This window comes from Acipenser ruthenus, unplaced genomic scaffold (assembly GCF_902713425.1).
Source record: "Acipenser ruthenus unplaced genomic scaffold, fAciRut3.2 maternal haplotype, whole genome shotgun sequence".
Lineage (NCBI taxonomy): Eukaryota > Metazoa > Chordata > Actinopteri > Acipenseriformes > Acipenseridae > Acipenser > Acipenser ruthenus.
The window spans coordinates 1-23,498 of NW_026707612.1; the positions used below are offsets into that span (position 1 = coordinate 1).

Consider the following 23,498-nt stretch of genomic DNA (forward strand, 5'->3'; position numbering starts at 1 on the left):
CAGGCGATTCGTTCTGCAAAACATTTTAATTGAGAACAAACTGAAACATGTATGGGCCTTTAAACTGTTAGTTACACAACTCACCTTGGGAAATCCTAACACACCCTTTCCAGTAACCGGCATTCACAGAAAAACAGCAACATGAAAAAACATGTTGATGCAGCATTCATTTTAGAAAGCTGCTTCTCAAGAGGGTACTTTTGACCACAGACCTGTTGGATGTGAAGCCAAGACATTGTAGGTGCTTTCTGTGTTAAGCTGAGGGACCACAAATTTGGGTCAGGATTGGGTTTAGGTGGCAGCAGTGTGGAGTAGTGGTTAAGGCTCTGGACTCTTGACCGGAGGGTTGTGGGGTCAATCCCCGGTGGGGACACTGCTGCTGTACCCTTGGCCAAGGTACTTTACCTAGATTGCTCCAGTAAAAACCCAACTGTATAAATTGTATGTAAAAATAATGTGATATCTTGTAAGTCGCCCTGGATAAGGGCGTCTGCTAAGACATAAATAATAATAATAATAATAATACCTGTGTGGTGGTAAAGCCCTCTGCTGTCTCCTCCCTCAGTAGAATCAGACACTGCTCTCTCATTCCAGTCTCCTTGAGGAGCTGCGTGCCCGTCTCCTCCTGGAAGAACCTGACAGCCCCAGGCTCTGTTATCCTCACTGTCTTTTGAATCAGAGCCTCCAGGTCCTTCTTAATGAAAGGCTGGGCCCATTTCACCTGCTCTCGGCTTCCACACAGCGTCACCTCCAGCCAGGATCCCCCTGCAACCCTCACCTCCACCTGGGAGACAAGCAGTCGGAAATAACACAATCAGTCAGGGACACCTTTTGACTCTTTTTATTACCTTAGCATGGTAGAGGCTGGGGAGGAGAAGGTCAAACCAAAACATGACATTAACTGCAAAGAGGGGTTTAAATATACCTGGCTTAAATACTATTGGTATCTTCTGTGTGTGAGTCACCTCCTTAGCTCAATGTCTGCACAGGCCTGGAGGCAGCATGAACACTGTGGGGGGGGCTCATTTTGGAAAAGACAAATCAATTAGCTCGTATTCTCTGCTATTTTACTTCACTGTGATGACAATAAACAAAACAATCATATGACAGCGAAATATTATGAATTATCCACACAGCACAAATTACCACAGCTCTTCCCAAAGATTTTTTTTTTATCATTTGCAAGACCGGGGTGTCTGAGGAATACAATCATACAGCGAGCAGGTCCTCTACAGAGATTGAAACAGATTCCCACACATACCAAATGACTGAAAAGTAACGAATGTACTTATAGTGCTTGCTTCAATACTGAACATAAAAAGCATACGCTCTTGTAAACAATCTGACAAGGCGGCCCAACCAAGGGGTTTCCAAACACTGAAGCAACAAGACATTTTTAAATTATTATTATTATTATTATTATTATTATTATTATTATTATTATTATTATTATTATTATTATGCTTTGCTTTACTTTAATTTGATTTGATTAATGATTTCCCATAGATTTTTTATTAAAGCGATAGTGCCCGTCGATGATGGCTAATTATTTATAATCAGGACATTGCCTGAGGAATGAACGGAGCAATTACTGAACAGTCTGTGTACGATGGAGTCTGAACTATCAATACAATCTCTCATTAAATACCACTCTGAAATGCCTCCTAACTTACCATGTTTCTACCTTCAGCCAAAACCTTTCTCTCCTGAATCTACATATGAATGAAGCAATATCACTGAACTGTCCGCGTCTCTCTTTGTTGTTGTTGAAAGATGCTGTGCCTGAGCTCCAGTCGAGCTGACAGTGTTTCTAAGTTTAATCAAGTTTAACACATATTTGAAATGCTTCATACCATTTTAATTAAGCCCTAACAACTTCAACCATGTTTAAGAGAATTACTCATGGAAAATATATATATTGTATATAAAAGGTAAAAAAAAAATGATTTTAACCATTTGGTAAGCACTCCTTTAAATCCACAGAGGTTCTGATAAAGAATTAAAAAAACAAAAACAAAAGCTCACAGTCGTTTTACCTTAACATTTATGGAAGTCTCCCATTCCATAATTTCTAGAAGCTGACTTCCTGCCTGGACTAAATGCTCCTGACGAAAGGTCAATGTCCTCCTGGTTTGACTTTTGTTGTGCAGATAGTGACTGATCAAGCGTTGGGCAGCTTGGACTTCTGTTCTGAAGCCTACCAAGACCACTAGGTCAGTGTCTCCATTATCATTCAGCAAGTTATAGAAGTTCAACTTCTTCTGCCCACCGTTATTAAGCCTGCTATAGACCTCGTCCAAAAAGTCCTCCCAATTCTCGTCTTTAGTGGCTGCCAGGTTTGCCTGGTTGATCCTAATACCAGTTTCTTGTAAAATCTCTTTCAGCACATTGATAGCTCTTCCAGTCTCCTCAAGAGGCTGCGCATACATAACCACAGAAGCTTCACGATGTTGCAAAGTAGCACTGATCCCTCTGGACTGGAAAAGCTCTATTGTCAAAGCTTCCAGATCCAACTCACCTAAAAAGACAGACTGGTACCCTAAAAGCTTCTCGTCAATTGTGACGGAGATCAGCGAATCAGAGGTTTCCTGGTGGAAAAACTCCATGGCTAAGGTGACATCTTCACGTGGGCCTTCAAAGATGAACCAAGAGTGGCTCATCATGGGATCAACAGAAGGTGAAGCTAGAACCTCAGGGAACTGACTAGCCAGCTGTTCCTGCAGAGCTCCAAAGACCATCAGAGCTGTGTTGGGACTCCATAATTTACTGCAGCATTCCTTTACTGCCTCTTGGTAGAAACCCATAGCTTGGTACAACTCCTCAACTTCTTCATTTAAACCAACCACGACCTCCCCTTCACCATACACAGCTATGGAACCTACTTCCTTCAGCGTGGGAGCACAACTGGGCTTGCTGATCCAGTTGGAGAGTTGATCATATCTCACAGAGTACCTTCGCCTCTCAGTGTTGTAGGTATCTCCAAGTGACCTTATCCACTGCTCCGATGTGTGGTGGCTAGATGGATTAGGAGTTACCAGAAAGCATGGTCCATGAGTATGCCGAGATAGCCTGATCTTCAAACCTGCAACCAGGAGTTTGCTGGTCATTTCTTTCAAACCCTCCCCAGCATCTTTAAGGTATTGAATAAAATAAGGGTCATCTGTGAAACACGTCCCAAAGATTTCTATGAAAAAATAAGAGGAGAACAGCATCATTATCAGCATAAAACTCATAACACAACTCTGGAAATACTCGCTTTGCACAGGAAGTCATCATCATGACAAACCTGACCACCACACACACCAGCTAGATCAGATAGTTAAGAAATGTTTGTGTTGCATACCTGAGGGTCCTTCAATATCGTTCACCACCTGTAACGATTAACACAAAAGACCAGGCAGACGTTAATAGGGCTGTGTGAGGAGGAGGAGGAGGAGGAGGTAATAACTAGATACAGATGGAGCATAGATAAAACTAGCCTTACATGTAGGGCCCCGGGAAATTCACGATATCATGATAGTTATATTAGAACATGTATTCTGTCTCATGTGTTTTAATATATATATATATATATATATATATATATATATATTACAACATTTATAAATATCAAGAAACGAGTGGATATAAACATATAAACAGATACTATTTCATGAACTAATGTTCAGGTACGTTTTTTTTTCTTATTACTGATAATAATGGAATGAATAACTAATATTTTATTTACAAATATTTATTTTGAGAAATTAATCGGAGTAGTGTCCATTATTGCTTATAAAGACCCTGAGAATAAACGTGTATTCTGTCATTGCAAAAAAAAAACTGGTCTTGGGGGAGCTTGTGTAAGTCACTTTATCCAAAGTGACTTACAGAGACTAGGGGGTGAACTATGCATCAACAACTGCTGCTGCACATAGTTACAGTCACTTCCAATAGGTTTTACGTCTCATCCGAAGGACAGAGCACAAGAGGGTTAAGTGACTTTCTCATGGTCACACACAGTGTCTAAACCGATAACACAACAGTATACTGTTTCTGTTATTTACCCATGCCATGCAAAACAGAGTCTAACCCTTCAAATCATTTCATATCAATAAAATAATTCTTACTGTGTGTAGATCCATCGGGTCCAAGTTCAGGAGCAGGCTCACAGACTCCAACCTGGGCGATGGGTGCTCTCTCTCAAACCTCCTCACCCCCTCTTCCAGCCACCCCACTGTCTGTGACACCCCCACCCCAAATCTGAGGAGGTCCAACACAGGGAAAACCACGGAGGAGAGGAGAGAACCCTGACACAGCCGGAGACACTGATCAACCAGGCTCCTCAGCACCTGATAGAAACAGACCAACAAACAGCCTAAGAGAATTGCTTTGTCACAATGCTTTGTTATGTTGAGTTTGAGAAATGCACTTAGAGTATAGAGAGGGTTTCGTAGTGTAGTAGCTTCTAGGAGTGTGGCAAACTTTTATTTTAAGCTTTGTATTGTTTTGTTTTCTTTAGTGGGGTTTAGATTAGCGACAGTCTACTGTACTCACAGGTTAAAAACAAACGGCTACCAGACCTTATAATTAAGGAAGAAGGCTAGGATTTTTATTTCTAGACTTAATGTACAGACGTTGATTTGCAGCAGCTCCCGTATATACTTCAAGTTCTCCTCTGCTTGTTGGTTTTGTGCCTTATCGTTGGTGTCGGTAGCTGACGGCCCACCTTTGCCTTGGTTTAACATTCTGATTGGTGCACAGACTAATCTGATGAACAGGAGCGACGACACTGTTGTTGTTGAGAGCGCTAGTTTTTGGGGCGTAATGTCACATCCTAAATATATATTGTTGCAGTACACTTTTGTCAAATTGCACGGTAGTGGGTGCCCACCTAACTTTGTTTTATTCCAGGTCTGTGGGATGTGTTATGGTGTTATAGTTCTATTGTGTGGGTTACCTCGGCTGGGTCTTTCAAATCCTCTTCGATGTCCACAAGGTATAAATACTGACAAGGGAGAAGCCCCTCCACCAAGCATGGAACGAGGACAGCCTCCCCTCTTCGCAGTGTGCTCCTGAGGGACAGGTCCACCGACTGCAGCTCCAGTACCGCCTCTAGTGCCTTACTGGGAGTGTGTGGAATGAACTGGGAGCACTGGATATTGTGCGTCTCTTCTGAAACTGTGACAGCAAGGACCAGCACTGCGGACTGAAATTAAAAAGGTAAGGAAATTCTTGAAAGACAAATACTGTATATCCTCTACATTTTCCTGATATTCCGTTTCTTCCCTGTTTAATATATTTTAATGTGTGTTTCCCTGTCTTTCTCTGCTTAGATCAACCACTGGGTTTAAAAAAAACCAAGGAAGCGGTTGGAGCTGTCATTTCTGTCCCCACTGCAAGTGATGTTTTTGGAAGTGAAACAGCTCCCGTAACTTACAAAAGTATTTTACTATCACCACCCACTCCCACTTTGTGGTAAAGAATGTCAAAACCAAGTTTCATAGGATAAGTGGTTCTATAGACTGGGGTCATACTTACTGTATGAATGGTTGGGTGTCAAAGGCCAATAAACAGACTAACTAAAATGTATACGCACACAAGCATCAACTCACCTTATTTTCCTCTAAATCCCCACACACCAGCTTTGTCAAGATCCTCTCTCTAACATCCAAACCACTCTGGGGGGGTAGTGGCCACCGGAGCCCCAGGCTTCTCTCCAGCTTGCAGGCCGATTCCTTGTGGCAGACCAGGAACACTGAGAGAGGATGTGAAATATAGAAGGAACGCTTTCTACAAAACATCTCCAGAGCAGACACCAAAACTTCAGGTTCGCCAGGCACACACTGCCCCCTAGCGAGCGGGCAACACATAGCGACTGACTGCAGGCCATGGGACTCCAGGTACTCTAGAGCGAGAGTTATAGAACTCTCCAGCAGGGCGGCACTATCACTTTCACAAATAGTGCTACTATTACCCCAATGGAGGGTGATGACACTTTGTAGCTTCCCTTGCCCAGTCAATCTCTTATGGGCGGCCAGCGTGACCTCTGGCCTTTCATCAAGCACCTCCAGTTGTAGGTCACCCAGTCTAGCACCTTCTTGAATAATTGATTCGGACTGAAGACTCTCAATATCGTCACCCAAGCAGATAAAGATGTTCATTCCCTCAAAGGTTTGGAAGCATCTGTAGATCTGAATCGGCACATTTCTGGAATGGTTTGTTTGGGAGACTCTCTTGGTAACCCTATCGATCACTTCTAAAGCCCTAGCCACATTATTTTTGGTCCCACTGATTTCGATTCCTAACTTCTGCCGTTTGTATTTCAAACCGACCACTTCCAGATTCAGCTTTTCATTGAAAAGCCGCAGCAGACGGTCTTTAGCTACCCCGAAGGGCACCAGCTCCTTCGTGGGAACCTGACTTTCCAGAAACTCAGAAATCTCCCTCCTTACTTGGAGAACTGCTTCTCTGTACCCCACCACCATTGCTTTGCACTCCCCAGAATCTCCAAGCTGAATATCAAATACATCCACCCTCTTTCTAGCCTCTATGCCATTCTGCTTCTCTAACAACACTTTCTTAAAGGCTCTCCAGTCACGAGACGCCCATAATTTGGGGCTCAGGGTGAATTCTTCCTCTAGGATGAGTTCCCCAAGGACCGTTCCGTCTGTTTTAATGTCCTCCGGAGTCTTGGCATTTCTCAGCTTTTCAGTTCCATCAAGGCAAGGAAGGTCAGTCTCAGATGTTATCTGGTTTGGATACACAGCTTGCAGGAATTGTTTTTGGTAAAATGATAGCCCATCCATTTTCATGAACCTGTTAGATGAAGAAAAAAAATGGATTGTGTTAAGTGATCACATAGCAATTGAACATAAGTAAAGTTTGGGAATGAGAAAAGGTCATTCGGCCAATCAAGTCCCTTGTTCGCACACCATTCTCTCCTCATTTAAAAGCCCAGAATTAAGTCTTTTTTAAAAAAAAATGTTTCCACTGTTTTAAAGCCTACTTCACCTGGTAGGCTATTCCATGCATTTCCAACTCTTTGTGTAAAACAGTGCTTCCTATCTTCTGTTCTAAATTTACTTTTACTCAGCTTTCATTTATATCCTCTTGTTCATCTCTCTGTGCTAAATTTGAAGTAGCATCTTGGGTTAACTTTATTATTATTCCTTATCCAGGGCGACTTATAATTGTTACAAGATATCACATTATTTTTACATACAATTACATTATTTTTTACACATTATTTTTACATACAATTACCGATTTATACAGTTGGATTTTTAGTGGCGCAATCTAGGTACAGTACCTTCTATCAAAGACTTCAATCAAATCCCCGCTTTCCCTTCTTTTTTTCTAGGGTGAAGAGATTTAATTATTTTAACCTGTCCTCATTGCTTATCTCATTAAGTCCTGGGATCATCCTAATTGGAATCTCTTTGACATTCACTTTCATTAAGGCTCCAAATCTGTATACCTGGGAATATACATATTGTAGCCAGATATAAGCTGGCACAATAACCTGTTGCCACATGAGTGATTCAGAGGAAGTCAAACCAGACTTGACTGAGTATCTCATGGCTGCCACAGCTTTGTATACCCATCTCAATTTAGAAATTCAGCTTTTCAAAGGTTGAACAGGATATCGGATAAATCATCCTGGTAAATAACAATCTACAATGGAGAACAAAAGAGAGTGCATAACAGGATACTAAACATGAAACTAAATACTAAAAGGTACATAGCAACAATTGTCTTTTAAACACGTAAAATACATAGCAACAATATAGCTGTACAATCATCATCACAGAAACCACCAGGTGACATTGCTTCAAAGAGGAGATAGACACAGTGAGACAAACGAAACAGGAAATGCTTCTTTACAGAGTAAAGCTGAGGTAACAAGAAGCCACATTGTGGCTTGGAACTTGGTTTTAAGAGACAGGGTTTCACGTCACTGCACAGCACACCAGGGGAGACTTGGGGTTTGATACAGCAAAGTTGCCTCAAACTAGGTCTCCTGGTCTCCCGGTCTCCTGGAAGCAGGTTTCAAGCCGCTGTTCATGAAAAACTGGCTTTTTGTTCCCTGAGATTAAGAGGCGAGTGTATGGAATGCGTTAGCAAGTCACTTTGTTGATGCTGAATCATTGGACTTATTTAAGACCTCATTTCTTTGGGAACTAAGCACTGATGTGGCAAATTAGGTCTACTTGTTTGTAAATGTTCTTCTGATTTTGTAATGGTAACAGCATGCTGTGCTGTATACAGCCCCTACATATTGTGCAGACAAATACTTTACATTAACTCAGGTGTACACATTATCTTTTTGATTCTAGAATTAACAATGAATCAGAGCTAATGTTCTGTGCCAGGAGTATGTGTTCATGACTCATGAACTCTGTATTACAAAGCACTAGGAAGGACGGAAGCCAATAGGGAGTGAGAAGAGGCAGGACTAAGGGAACAGAAGGCAGGCAGAAAGGGGTGGGGGATCTGAAAAGTTTCACTGCACACATATAGCTTAATTCAGTGAAAACAAAACGTTTCTAGTCCTAAAGGCTTCTTGAGTAAGATAGTTGGCACAGAAATAGTACATTTACTCATAGTTCCAGTTTTATTTCTGTATGTGTGTGGGCCCCCCTCTGGCGTTGGGTGACCTGGGTGCTAACACCAGCCCTGGCTGTTATTTTGATATTTGCTTAGTTGCTGTGACGTGATAGATCTTATAAGTGAAACACTTTTACTGGCAAGTTCCCAAAACACATCAAAAAACAGAATTTAGTAAAAGTACCTCCTCTCTTCTGCTTTTTGTAACACAACGTACACCAAAGCTGCTATTGTTAATTTTGAATTTCAACAAATGCAAATTATAGCAATAACTTGGGATGTTTTTATTGGCAGAACAATTTAAAAACATATAGCATTGCAGCTTTTGGCAAGAAGAAAGAGAATGTTTCATTCAACAACGTTACATTAATGTCAGGCTAGTCACTGCACTTTCAATATCCTAAAGCATGAATACTTTAAACCCTTTTGACTTCTCACAGAAACTGCCATTTTCCTGCCTAATTGCAGCTTGACCATTGGAGTGAGTTTTAACTTCAAACCTATCAGGTACAAGCAAGCAGCATCTCTTCAGTTACAACGCTGTTCTTGAGAAATCTGCACATATAATAGACTATCCAAAGCAACTTACAGACACTAGGGGGTGATCTATGCATCACAACTGCTGCTGCAGAGTCACTTATACTAGGACCTTGGTTTTACATCTCATCCAAAGCACAAGGAGGTTAAGTGGCTTGCTCAGGGTCACACACAGTGAGTCAGTGGCTGAGCTGGGATTGAACTGGGAACCTTCTGGTAAATGGGAACCTTCTGGACCTCCAAGTACCTACATAGCAAATGTTGCTGAACAAGACTTTTCGAGATAATACTGAGGGCAAGGAAAACCATGTAGGAGAGAAAAGTTACAGCATTATATAAAATAATACAGAATCACCTATGAAAATAATAATAAAAAAAAACAATCTCCAGCCAATTTCTGACAGTCCTATTTAAATATTGAAGACCATAGTTTGTGTAATGGAGTGCACTATAACGTTAAATATTTAATATAGATAGATAGATAGATAGATAGATAGATAGATAGATAGATAGATAGATAGATAGATAGATAGATAGACAGATAGATAGATAGATAGATAGAATATGTGTTAGTCATGTTTAGATCTACTTTACCATCACTCGTCTTCCCTGGGTCTAACACACTACCCGTTTTTTATTCATTGTTTTTGTTTTGTTATCTGTGCTACTTGGACCCTAAGCTTCTTGCAAACTGCGCATGAGTGATTGTTTTTGCTAGTCTTTTTGCTACATAATGCTACCGGGAAACCAATTCTGAGGGGGAGGGACAGATTTTCAGAACAGCACAGTTTTAGATCAAGTCTTGATAAATGTCACTTACCATCAGTTGAATGCTCTTTGATCGCTCAGATTTGTGTCGCTCACCTTCTCGCGTGTGTGACAACTGGTTTGAACCGTCAGCAGCTGACTTGCTACTACTCTCTACAGCGTAATTGTTTCAGTTTCGTTTCTGTAGTTATGTGTAAACAGACTTGAGCATATCGACCGCCCACAAACCAACCACATACTGTACAACGAGTTTCTACGGTTGGTCACAACTAGGGCGTGTTTTGTTTTTTGTAACAGTTTTGTTTTTTCTTCCGATTACACAGAAGTGCTCGAGCCTCACCCTTGTACCCCTTCTGCTTTCCAGTTGGACTTTGGAAGTATTTTCAAAAGTTGGCAGGCGGCTGCAGAAACTGGCGATGCATTTAGCTGAGTTGCTTCACTTTGTGCCCACAGGCAGGGTCAGCACAGGTCCATCTCAATAGTGCAGCACTAATACAAAGAGAGACAGAGTAGACCAGACTCAACACAGTAAGCAATTATTAACCCTCGTTTAAAAATCTGACGTAGACATACACTGAATACGCTTTATGATTAGTGATATATTTTATTTTAAAGCTTATTATTTATAAAGTAAAGTGACTTATTATTATTATTATTATTATTATTATTATTATTATTATTATTATTATTATTATTATTATTATTTGTAAGTCTCATACCATTTACCATTAAAAAAAATGTGACAAACGTATTACACTTTTTTTTTTTTTTACTGTAACAAATACATTATATCCAAAAAATCCAGCCATTGTTTTGCCTTCCTCATTAAAATATGTAAACACGGGAGACAAAATCTATATTTTAATTCACATATATAATTGATCATTTTACTTCAGTCACATTAAAAAGTAGATTACTTCAGTTTCGTTTTCTCAAAAACGAGAAAGAAAACCCTCAAGTCAACACATTGGTATTCGGGTTTTGAATAAAAAGGATGTGAGGCGAATATCGGGAAGGTTTAAAATTAGTATTTGTTTATTTAGCAGACGCCTATATCCAAGGCGACTTACAGAGACTATGGTGTGTGAACTATGCATCAGCTGCAGAGTCACTTACAACTACGTCTCACCCGAAAAACGGAGCACAAGGAGGTTAAAAGACTTGCTCAGGGTCACACAATGAGTCAGTGGCTGAGATGGGATTTGAACCGGGGACCTTCTTATTACAAGCCCTTGTCTTTAATCACTGGACCACACAGCCTTAGAGAATCCAACACTTGTCAGACTATATTAGTGATACATTCACCCTCATCACTATAGTATGCAATATACTATTACAGCGTATATATATTGAGAAGTAGCCAACTGGGGGGGACTGGGGGGGACAGAATGAATTATGCAATGGATTAGATTCTATTCAGTTTTCACTTTTAGTTAAACATTATTCAGGGTTGGACAAAAAAATAGAAACATTGTCATAAAGCAGTCTTTTGGGCGTGGTACCAGTACATTAAATACTACTACTACTACTACTACTACTACTACTGCTACTACTACTACTACTAATAATAATAATAATAATAATAATAATAATAATAATAATAATAATAATAATAATAATAATAACTTGCGTAAAATAAACCCCATGAACTGCTAGGAGGACTGTGTCGCGTACTGAGGAAATGTATTTGATATATTTCCAAATAGAAACTCTCACATTTGTTATTGACATACTGTATTTAAATATAATAAACTTGAGACTGTTCTTCATGACAGATCACTCACATGTTAAGTCATGGATACAGAAGTACCTTCCAAGCGAGCGGACGCTATCAGCCCATTAGTAGAACATCAACATCTAGGAAATACAGCAAACAAACATCACAGGCGTTGCTGATTTAGGTTTGTTGCTACCGTATGCATTGATATTAATGTTTGGATTTATTGTTGCTTTGCTGACTCCTTCCCTAATAGTACACAAAAAAATCTGCTAAATGCATTTAAACAACTTTTGTAGAAAAACCTACCTCTGTGTTATTTGATTTAAGGACATGTTTCTGAAATGACCACCCAGGTGTTGAATTGGTTGAACTCAGCGTTCCACCTAAGCAGAGTATTGGGTGGAAAAAATATGAATTACGCATCATATTTAAATGTAATGTGTAAAGAATATGCATTGCAATTTTGCTGCACAGCTTGAGTTTGCATGTTACCAAGCTTCTTGTACTTTATTGGTTTCCTGGTGTCTCAATGGTCTATTGTGAGTGCACTGCATGCGGTAGCTAGAGAATGGATCATAGGAATCGTAGCCTGCCTGGGAATTGTCATGTGATCAAAAAGTCTGGGTTTCATTTATAAAAAAAAAAAACAAATAAAAACATATGGTTGAATCCACTCACTTGCCATGCGTGTTAGTGAGAACAAGCGACTGGATTTAGCGACTTAGTCAGCTGGAGCCTAACCTACCAATGTACCTATCTGTCAACTGAATTTTTTCTATATACTAAAAACAATATTCTGTGTTTGGAGAGAGTCGGGATGCGTTAGTGCTATAACAAGGCAATCAATAAGGAATACAATATCATTGTTTCTTTATAATTTATTTATTTATTTATTTATTTATTGCATTTATAGAGGGCTTTGTATACAAAAGTATCGCAAAGCACTGTACAGTACAGAGCAGGAAAAAAGAACAAACCACAATGCATTTGTATAGCAGGTCACACGTACAACTGCCACACTCATCCCATATAAATACAGATTTAAACAGTATACACAATACAAAAGCACCAATTTTAAAGTTACATTAAAACCCTCTAAGATAAAAGAGCCATTTTATAAAAGTGTGTTTTTTGTCTTGACTTGAAAACTGTAACGGTCCCAGCTTCCCTGACAAACGAAGGCAGAGCATTCCATAATTTAGGAGCTGTACAAAAAAAGCCCCACTTCCTGTGTTGCTTTTGTTGACCCTAGTAATAACCAGCAGCCCCTGCATCCTGTGATCTCAGAATGCGGTTTGGAAGATACAGGGTCAGTAACTCCTGCAAATAACGAGGTGCTAATCCATTCAGGGCCTTGTAAGTTAACAGCAACATCTTAAAATCAATTCTATACTGCACAGGGAGCCAGCGTAAAGAGGCCAAAACAGGGGTAATATGTTCACTTTTTCTGGTTTTAGTCAGAATTCTAGCAGCGTTATTCTGAACAAGCTGCAAGCGGGATACCACACGGTTTGGGACACCAGAAAAAAGTGCATTACAATAATCAATTCTAGATGAAACAAAAGCATGCGTTAGTCTCTCGGCATCAGCTACAGAAATAAATGGTCCAAGTTTGGCTATATGGTAAAATGGTAAAAATATACGTTAGTAAAAATATACTTTAGTAACTTTCTTAATATGAGTCTCAACTGATAGATCAGGATCAAAGATGACCTCCAAACTCTTCATTTATAGTTTAAGTTTTGAGGAGAGACTGCAAGGGTTGAGCTCATGTAATCCCACATGTCCTTTTAGTTGGTTCTGTGAGCCCGCTAACATAACCTTGATTTTATCTTAATTCAACATTAGAAAATTCTGTGACATCCAATTCTGAAAGGCAAGTAGTTATTAACACCCAGGTTATAGTAGGCTATGTGCATGCATGTCTTTTGTTAAGTATATTCCACCTGCAATATATAAAACAATCTGTTTCTCTGTTTATTTGTTTCACAGCAATATTATTTCTGATCATAAAGTAAATACGAATAATTGTTGTTTTTACTGTAAGACCATGTTTTTTGTACAGTAATTAAAAGTAACATGACAGTTACATTTCAAGGAGGCAGTTAAAATGCATACCCCACAAGTTAGCATTGAAGTATGTACAGTCTTTATTGAAAGGACTCATGACTTCAAGGTAATGTTACATTTTACCCAAAATACATTTTACTCGCATAGTGTCTAAATTGAGGAGTAAATTACTCAGTGACCCAAAACCTTATCCGGAGCATTGGTTTCATTCAGGAAACACCTGCAAATATGATTATTTGATTGCCAGAAAATCTTTGCAGTCGGAGGTAGGGGTGCACTATTGTTTGTTCCACTTCTATACTAAGTTACTCTTTGAATTAACTGAACCTCCTTTCGGATCCTAATCAGTTAATTACTTCATGAAACCTGGAGGACCCTGGATTTAAGGGCCGGATTTATGCAATAAAGAAGTAAGGTAGCACTTCACATTTGGGGATAGTTGTATAGGCGAGGTGCAAATAATTGCAGATGCAGGGGTCTAGCTCATTCCTAAATTCAGCTCTGAGGTTCAGGTATGAGGTATGACGATAACACCTTACCACCGCATCCTCCAGCATCCCAAACAAAGTGACTGGTCCTGGGTTTTTTTTATCATTACATTTGTTCCAACCCTAAAACTCATAAAACACTTAATATAAACACTTGTGATAAGATATCAAAATTAAAGAGTACGTAGATTAAAATGCTTCAAAATGTCCCTTTACCAGATCTGCAGTTAAAATAAGATGGCAGAAAGTGAGGTGCTAACAAGTACAGCTTGGAACAGTATTCAGCTAGAAATTCAAAGCACCCTCTGTTGGTGTTAAAGCCCTTAGTGGCAGCCAGAGTTTGTAATGTGTGTAAGGATTAGGCATTAGACACTGCGGCCCACTATTAGCATTCATCCATTATCATTAACCGCTTACTCCTGTACAGGGTCGCGGTGAGCAGGAGCCTAACCCGGCATACACAGGGCACAAGGCGAGACTACACCCTGGATGGGACGCCAGTCCATCGCAGGGCACCACACACACACACACAGAGAGCAATTTAGAGTGACCAATCAACCTAGACAGCATGTCTTTGGACTGTGGGAGGAAACCGGAGTACCCGGAGAAAACCCACGCGAACATGGGGAGAACATGCAAACTCCTCACAGACAGTACCCTAGGCCGGATTCAAACCCAGGACCCTGGTGCTGTGAGGCAGCAGCGCTAACCACTATGCCACCGTGCCACCCCTGCTGTTAGCACTCCTTGGGAAAATGTCAAATTAAAAACATTTAATACGTTTAAACCTGTAACATTATAAATAAACCTAATCTCAACTGTCCTTTGCACGACTGATTCAGAATCTGTGCACCCTGCAGCACGGTTCAGAATCTGAGCACCCTGCAGCGTGGTTCAGAATCTGAGCACCCTGCAGCGCGGTTCAGAATCTGAGCACCCTGCAGCGAGGTTCAGAATCTGAGCATCCTGCCGCAATGAAGTCCTGCAAGTTAACAGCTGCGGAGCAACAGCAACAAAGCCGGTCCGCCTGCATCTGACTGAAAATATATATTTCAGGGCATGCTAGACAAATGCGGAGGCAGTGTGGTCCATTGGTTAAAGTCCAGGGCTTGTCACCAGAAGGTCACCGGGTTCAAATCCCACCTCTGCCACTGACTGACTCACTGTGTGTGACCCTGAGCAAGTGTCTTCATCTCCTTGTGCTCCATCCTGCGGATGAGATGTTAAATCAATGTCCTATTGTAAGTGGCTCTGCATATAATGCACAGTTCACAGTCTACCTCTCTAAAACACTTTGTGATGGTGGTCCACTATGAAAGATGCTATATAAATACACAGATTATTATTATTAAATAATAATACTTGGTGGACGATAATATCCGGGAACCTACAGTTTTTATGCATGCATTATTATTATTATTATTATTATTATTATTATTATTATTAGTTTATTTAGCAGACGCCTTTATCCAAGGCGACTTACAGAGACTAGGGTGTGTGAACTATGCATCAGCTGCAGAGTCACTTACAACTACGTCTCACCCGAAAGACGGAGCACAAGGAGGTTAAGTGACTTGCTCAGGGTCACACAATGAGTCAGTGGCTGAGGTGGGATTTGAACCAGGGACCTCCTGGTTACAAGCCCTGGTCTTTAACCACTGTAATTTTTGTAATTTTTGTTACTTTTGACATAAGCGACCATGAACAAAAAAAGTCCAAAATATGTGCTAAAAGCTACAAAGGAAACTTGTAAGTGACTGTCTGCATGAGCAAGCCCAATTCTACTTGTTTTAAACAGAAAAATATATAGAATGTTATTGCTCCTGTGACCCACCTGGGCTGCGGACCACTGTTTGGGAACCCCTGACCTAAGGGTTTTTTTTTTTTTTTTTTAATATTTTATTGGATCAAAAGTCAAGATAAAAACTAAACAGAAAATAGAGACAAAATAGTTCCATACAATAGACATCAGTTATAACATAAAACTACCATGGACAGGGAGGGGAGAATCTCAATATATTATTACACACAGACTTTATAGCTTTTGCATATATTCTAGGTCTTAATGGCTTTTTTGTTATTAGATTTTTTTTTTTATTATACTAACATATTGTTCCATTTCTTTTGAAAACATGAAAAGATGAGGTTTTTGGAGAGTAAATTTACATTTACGGATATGGAATTTGCATCTCAAACAGTCTTAGCTGCAGCATGCCTCTCTATGGTACAGCAAGAGTATTGTATTCGTGTATAACTTATTTCAATATATTTCCATACAGTATTTCAATAACTAACAAGCTTCTGCCAGAAACTATTTCAAAGAAGCTTCCTCAGTATGTGATACAGTCCTAGCATTTTGTGGGAGATTTTATGTAAGTTATTGTGTTATTATGATTACTGTATAACTCTATGCTTATAGTTGTATAGTCTTGGGCCAGGTCATGTTTACCTCTTCAAGCCAATTAAAATTGTGAAGAGATGCTTTATATCGTCACTGTTTCCTAATATTTCATGAATTGCCTGTTTCATTTACTGTTAGGTTTGCTCTTTGTCATTCTCTATCCTTATCTACCAGGCTTACTGTTGTCTTTTTTGGCTGCTACAAGTTTTCAAATTTTTACATACAGTTTTGTATGTAGATGATATACCTGTATATACACACATTTTCATTTTTTTTTTCAATTTCATTTTTTATCGTTTTTTGAGGATGCACGTTATGTAATATGTCTGTATATAAACCCATTTCTGTTCAAATGTCCGGTTATTTACAGTGTTTCAGTTGTGTAGATGCTTTATATGAGCTTCCTGAACAAAACTACGACTTATATCCGATTCATATCATTATAATATTTATATTGTTTTTAATATGCCGGTCAGATTGACCGGTTATGGTTTTCCTAGGTATGGCTATGAAGTGTTAATGCATGTGTTCTAATTTGCACATTGCTGTATATATAGGAATCTATAAGGCTGTGCTGTTTCCAGGTTCTCAGATGAGCAACAAGTAGCAGGACCTTCTTCACTGCATCTGAAGCTCCTCCAACCAGCTCTCATACAGGATCGCCTGAGAATCTGCTGAAAGGATTCAGAATGAATAATTCCAGTATCCGCAACGAATCATGTGACAACATTGACTTCAGCTTAGACCAGACCTTTCTCCCGGTGCTGTACGGACTTGTCTTCTGCATTGGGCTGCCCACCAATTGCTTAGCCCTCTACGGGCTGTACCGCCTGGTCAGGACTGACAATGCCCTTCCTGTCTACGTCATCAACCTGCTCTTATCAGACCTGCTGCAGATCAGCACGCTGCCTCTCTGGATTGACTACTACAGCCACGGGCACGTGTGGCGTTTCGGGAACACCTTGTGTGAAATCACTGGGGTCATCTTTTGGATCTGCCAAAGCGTCAGCATTTTCTTCATGCTCTGTGTTGCTTTGGAGCGTTACATTGCCGTCTCCCACCCTCTGTGCTTCCGAAGCCAGTGTAGACTCAAGTACACCTGCTTACTTTGTGTGTTTGCATGGCTGCTAGCAATTCTGGGGATCACAATGTCCTTCCAAGTTGGTTTTACCAACACTGCAGATTGGTTGTGTTTTGAAAAATATCCCTCCAACAAACAATTCTGCGTGTTGCGTTTGGGGACAATCACATTGTGTTTTCCACTGCCACTGATTCTCCTAGTCGGTCTTTATGGTGGGACTTGGAGGAATATAAACCAGGCTGTTTCAGTGACAGACTGCGAAAAGAAAAAGATAACAAAATTGTTGCTTCTTCTGGTGGTGATATTTGTCCTCGTGTTTGGGCCATATCACATCGTTGGGTATGTCAAATTTTTTGGGTTGATGATTCTAGGGGACAGCTGTGATTATGAAGCCAGGATTTTCATCTATTTCCAGATTGGAATGGGAATTCTCAGCCTAAACAGCCTCCTGGATCCATTCTTGTATATCTTTGTTTGCAGAGATGTTAGGAAGGAGATGCTGGATTCTTTCCCATGCTTCCAGAAGCTGGCCAGTGAAAGAGAGCTCTGGAAGATAATCAGATCAGCAAAAACCTAGAGAAAACACGGGTAACACTTTCGATGAAGTGTCTCTAACTACTGTGTACAGTATTGAGTTATAGTGTAGTCATGTTCCAGTGTATCTGGCTTTGCTGGGCTCTGCGTTGACTTTGAGCTGACCCACTTCCCCTTGAGGTACTTCTCTGCGTGTGCTTGCATGTATATTTTAAACTATTTCATTTGATTTAATAATAAGTCTGAGACAGTTTGTATTAGGACCTATCGAAACTGTATGTGGATCCTGTAATCCAGTACATTCAGCACAAAGACTATCCTTCTCACTGCAGCCACTCCTGGTTATTAAAACTCTCTTGTTGAGTCTTACTAAAATAATACAATTTATATTGTGGAGAAGAGATGAAGTTGTAGTCCTTGAGGTGCAGTACAGGACTACATCCCCCAGAATGCCTTGGGGTTAGAATTAGAGGTTAGACTTAGGTTTTTGTTTTGTTTGCTGTGTATTGTTTAATTGTGTTTGAGAATAAACGTTTGCAGAAAAGCACTACAATTTCAACAGCTTTTAGAATTGTTTAACTCTTTCCTTTTATTTCATTCTTATTTTTCTTCACAATTTGAAGTTGTTGGTACAGACAATAGTTACACAAGACTTTACATATACTGTATGTAGAGCTTGGAACTTGGGTTCAGGAGAGTAGGTTTCAGGACACTACACGGCACACCAGGGGAGACTCAGGGGTTTGATACAGCAAAGTTGCCTCAAACTAGGTCTCCTGGGACCAGGTTTCAAGCCGCTGTTCCTGACAAAAAAGTGTCTTTCTGGTCCATCATCTTTAATGAACATTGCTAAGAAATAAATAATAATAATAACACTCATTCAGCACTGTAGTTACAATTTATCACCACTAGGGGTCAACAGAGTTTCATGGGTAACTCCTCACATGTTCCAGACTCTTTCAATACAAACCCAGAGCCCTTGTTGAGCGTGCAAATCTCACCACAGCCACTTCTGATTTGTTTGTTACCACAGCCCTTGTTTGTTGTGATGTTGTAAGATTCACACAGACAACAGCAAAGCGTGGTACACACCGTCTGTTGAGGGAAGATTCACCACTTTCAGAGACAATTCCAACAGCATGCTGTATTTACAAATGAACAGCCTGAAGACTGAAGACACTGCCGTGTATTACTGTGCTCGAGACTCACAGTGAGAGAAGAGAAGCCTGAGCCCTTACAAAAACCCACCAGTCTGAATCCACTCATGTCAATGGGGAAATGCAGAACTCCAAATACCAGAAATTTGCTTTGAAATACCAGACTTTGCTTTGTTAATGTATTCTGAACATGAAGTTACGTGATATCATTGAATTTCATGTATCTGACATACAGGTTCAAGTGTCTGTGTACAGTGTTAACTATACAACTCATCCTCAATTCAAATGATATTGCTATTGGTTCCACTTCCGGACATTCCCAGCTTATTATAGAAATATCTTCAAAGAAACACAAACCCTACAGTGGCCCTGATATTACTCACACTGTTACCCTCACTTTCAATAGCCATCCGAATTCTCATATATTTAGGTGGAATTGTGAAAAAGAAACTTTGCATTGTACTGTTATATAAAGGGAAGATTTACCACAATCCATGATGATGTGTTGCTAACTGCCCAGCCTTTCATACCTCTGGGGGTCTGGGTTTGAAACCATCTCATCAGGTCTCCAGTAAAATCAGTGTGGTGGTCACTTCTAGGTGTCCAGTCAACATTAGTCCATCTCATTAAACAACACTCAATTCAGGGCACGACTTTCCATTAAGTGCCTCGAATTATTGTGTATTTACAGAGTAGTTACCTACAATATCGTAGCCAGGATTTTGTTTTGGGGGTGCAGATGGGTATAATTAGGGCTGTCAATTAACATGATAAATGCGTTCATTTTTGGGGAGATTAATAGGCACTTCTGTCTTGTTCCTTTTAGTCCTTTTAGGTTTGTTGCTTTTAGTCACAGCATTAGAACACAGAGCTCTATGACACTTGCTCTAAGAGCTCACCCACTCCTCCCAAGACACCACCAAACTGGTGGGGGACACTGCTGCTGTACCCTTGAGCAAGGTACTTTACCTAGATTGCTCCATTAAAAACCCAACTGTATAAATGGGTGATTGTATGTAAAAAATAATGGAATTGTATGTAAAAATAATTTGATATCTTGTAACAATGGATAAGGGCATCTGCTAAGAAATAATTAATAATAATGCACAGGTTTGGCAGTCATCTTCGAATTAAAGGGGAATGGAAAACCTACATCAACTTTCTGATTGGTTAAAGGTAGTGTCAACAGAGCTGTCATGTGGTTTCACACATCTCAAGTGATCTAGCCCGCCTGGCTGAAAAGGCCTAGGGAGAACCCCGAGCTTTGTTATGTTCACCTCCACGCTGGCTTCAATGATAGCCTGTTAGCGATCAATCATTTAAAAATGCCAATAATGTATTTTTGTATTAGCTTCTGCAAGTCAGCAGTAGTAATGCGTGGATAGTGAATGTTGTCTTTACCTCCTTTTCTGTATCTTTTCATTATCAACAAAAATACATGACTGGCATTTTTAAAGGAACCATTCAGGTATCATTTTTAACTGTGTGGTTCTGTTACCCAGAGGCTGCGTTGGAAATAATGATAGAGATCACTTTTGGTTGCTTGATCGCTTCTTCAAGGAAACACGCTGAAGGGTGAGAGTGGCAGAGAGAGAACGCACAGCTATTTGTAGAAACACAATACATGAGAACCAGAAAAGCGTTTCACAAGTTCAATGCAGGGCTGAGTGAGAAATGGGAGGCAGCGGTATCGCGCAATCTCAACCCCAGGTGTTGCATCCCTGCCTCGAGCTCACATTTGCAGCAGACTAGGACCGTTATGCCAAAGTGTTACAACCATTTACCACAAAGAGGAAGTCAATCTGAAAGCTGAATTCACTGCTTACATGAGCGTGCCTGCCCCCGACAACGTGAAACTGCAGAATGAATCAAGACACACTTCCCAACTTCAGCAAAGTGGCACAGCGGGCTTTGAGTGCTCCCCCTGGATCTATAGATGCAGAACGCTTATCTACAGAGCTGGACTGCCTGCAGCACAACAAGAGGCTCAACATGAGTGAGGAAACCTTGAAGAGAACTGTGCGAGGCTGCAGTGTGAAAACCTGGATCTATGGAGCAATTACTAGAGTTTCTAGTGACTGTGCGAGGAGCCTGCAGTGTGATCATCTTTGGACTGCAGTAACTGTCAATTAAAAAGGACTTTGCAAACCAAACAGAACTCATGTTGCAACACGAGATGAGCTTCGATTGCCAATCCCCTAGATGAGAAGTCTTGAATCTTCAATACGGAGTACAAAAACATGGAACACAAAATGAAAGATGTGTATATTATGAAATATATATATATATATATATATATATATATATATATATATATATATATATATATATATATATATATATATATATATATATATATATATATATATATTGTAAACAGAATAATCGATGACATTTATTTCAATTCCAAGAAAGTCCTTGTCTGTCTCTGGGAAGAATCATCCTGCAAAGTGCAGAAGCATCTCACTGAGAGTCATCTGCTGGCCACAAGACTTAAAATCTTCCTTTAAAGGTGTTATTATAACCAAGACAAACAAACCATGAGATTCAGACTTTTATCAGTACTGCAGTTCTCTTGCCAGTAGATGGCAGTCTCCCCAACAGAGTGCTACAGAACAACAGTTTCTATTTTCAAGTAGATATGCTTCCTCTTAAAATCATAATTGGTGCAGAGAAAGTTAATCCAAGAAACTACTTCAAATTTAGTACAGGGAGAAGAACAAGAGGGCATACATGGAAGCTGAGTAAAAGTAAGTTTAGAACAGAAGTTAGGAAGCACTGTTTTACACAGAGAGTTAGAAATGCATGGAATAGCCTACCAGGTGAAGTAGTAGGATCTAAAACACTGGGAACATTAAAAAAGACTAGATTCTGTGCTTTTAAATGAGCTCCCCCCAGCAGGGGAGAATGGTGTGCTAACCAGGGACGAGCCTCGATGGGCCGAATTGCCTTTTTCTCGTTCTCAAACTTTTCTTATGTCCTTCTGTAAGACAGGATGAATGGAAGAGATGCAAACTCCGATTTAATCAAAAGGAAAAACACAAGCATGAACAAACTGTTGCAATATCTTCCAATCTGTCTGTTCTTGAACATCCACTTACACTCATCTAAACTAAATAGAAGTGATGACACAATGGAATTGTGTTTCTGTTTCACCGCTAGTTATTACACACTGAACTACCTGATCAGAGAGAGACATCAATGCATTCCTACTTTCCCAGTCCTCAGACACAAATGCTGCCTGTTGGTTCATTGAACTGAGCATTTGGCATTTTATATGAAAAACGACAGTGCCATCTCTCTGAATGCATTGCACACTAATCCTCTATGCAAATCAATGGCAGCTCCACTCTACTTAAATACCACACTCCAGCTCACACTGTTAGTCTGAGGAGAGACTGAAGCATCTGATACAGCAGAAGCCAAGCCTTCAAACAATGCGTTTACTAGAGATGTGTTTCTGTTCTGCTTGGGTTTGCAATGTAAGCATTGAGACTCCTTAATAAATCATTATTATTATTATTATTATTATTATTATTATTATTATTATTATTATTAACTCGTGTCTATTTCTTCTCTCCAGATGCACAGTGTAATGTTGTGTTGACCCAGTCCAGTCCTGAAGTCAAAAGTCAGGAGAATCTTTCCAGCTGTCTTGTAAAGTCTCTGGATACTCTTTGACTGACAGCAGCTACGCTACAAGCTGGATTCGTCAGGCAGCTGAGAAAGCACTGGAATGGCTGGGGTGGATCGACTCTGACGCAGATACAAGATATGTGTCATCAGTCCAGGGCCGGTTCACCATCAGCAAGTCTGATTCCAGCAGCACTTTGTTCTTACAGATGAACAGCCTGAAGACTGAAGACCCTGCCGTGTATTACTGTGCTCGATACCCACAGTGAGGAAGTGCAATGCAGGACTTGGACACAAACTAGCCGTCCATAGAGTGCACTGCAGTACAATGAGCATGAAGCAAACACAACAGCACATCACAGCAGCTGCTTTCAACGGAAACTTCATGAGCCACACAAAGCATGTGCTCTTTGTACACAGTGGAATTAGAAATGATGAAATGACCAGAATGGGTCCTGCTGGCAGGGTTTGAGGAACGTGTGTCACTTTAACTGGGAATGTTAAATTAGCCCCGGGAGAG

General features: G+C 40.2%; 2 protein-coding genes across 2 annotated transcripts; one reads left to right on the plus strand and one right to left on the minus strand.

Moving 5' to 3' along the window:
- Positions 1–526: 526 nt before the first annotated feature.
- LOC131727831 (uncharacterized) lies at positions 527–10,042 on the minus strand (the record flags this gene model as incomplete). The annotated part of the gene is made up of 7 exons (XM_059019145.1): positions 9,947–10,042; positions 5,595–6,798; positions 4,940–5,188; positions 4,110–4,331; positions 3,344–3,371; positions 2,037–3,184; positions 527–784 (listed from the first exon to the last, which is right to left on the minus strand). Coding segments are annotated over exons 2-7 (3,105 nt in total), but the record flags the coding sequence as incomplete, so codon positions are not given.
- Positions 10,043–17,060: 7,018 nt separating this feature from the next.
- On the plus strand, positions 17,061–18,231 carry LOC131727830 (G-protein coupled receptor 4-like). The gene is made up of 2 exons (XM_059019144.1): positions 17,061–17,073; positions 17,171–18,231. The coding sequence occupies exons 1-2, from the start codon at positions 17,061–17,063 to the stop codon at positions 18,229–18,231; spliced, it is 1,074 nt and encodes a 357-aa protein (XP_058875127.1).
- The last annotated feature ends 5,267 nt before the right edge of the window (positions 18,232–23,498 follow it).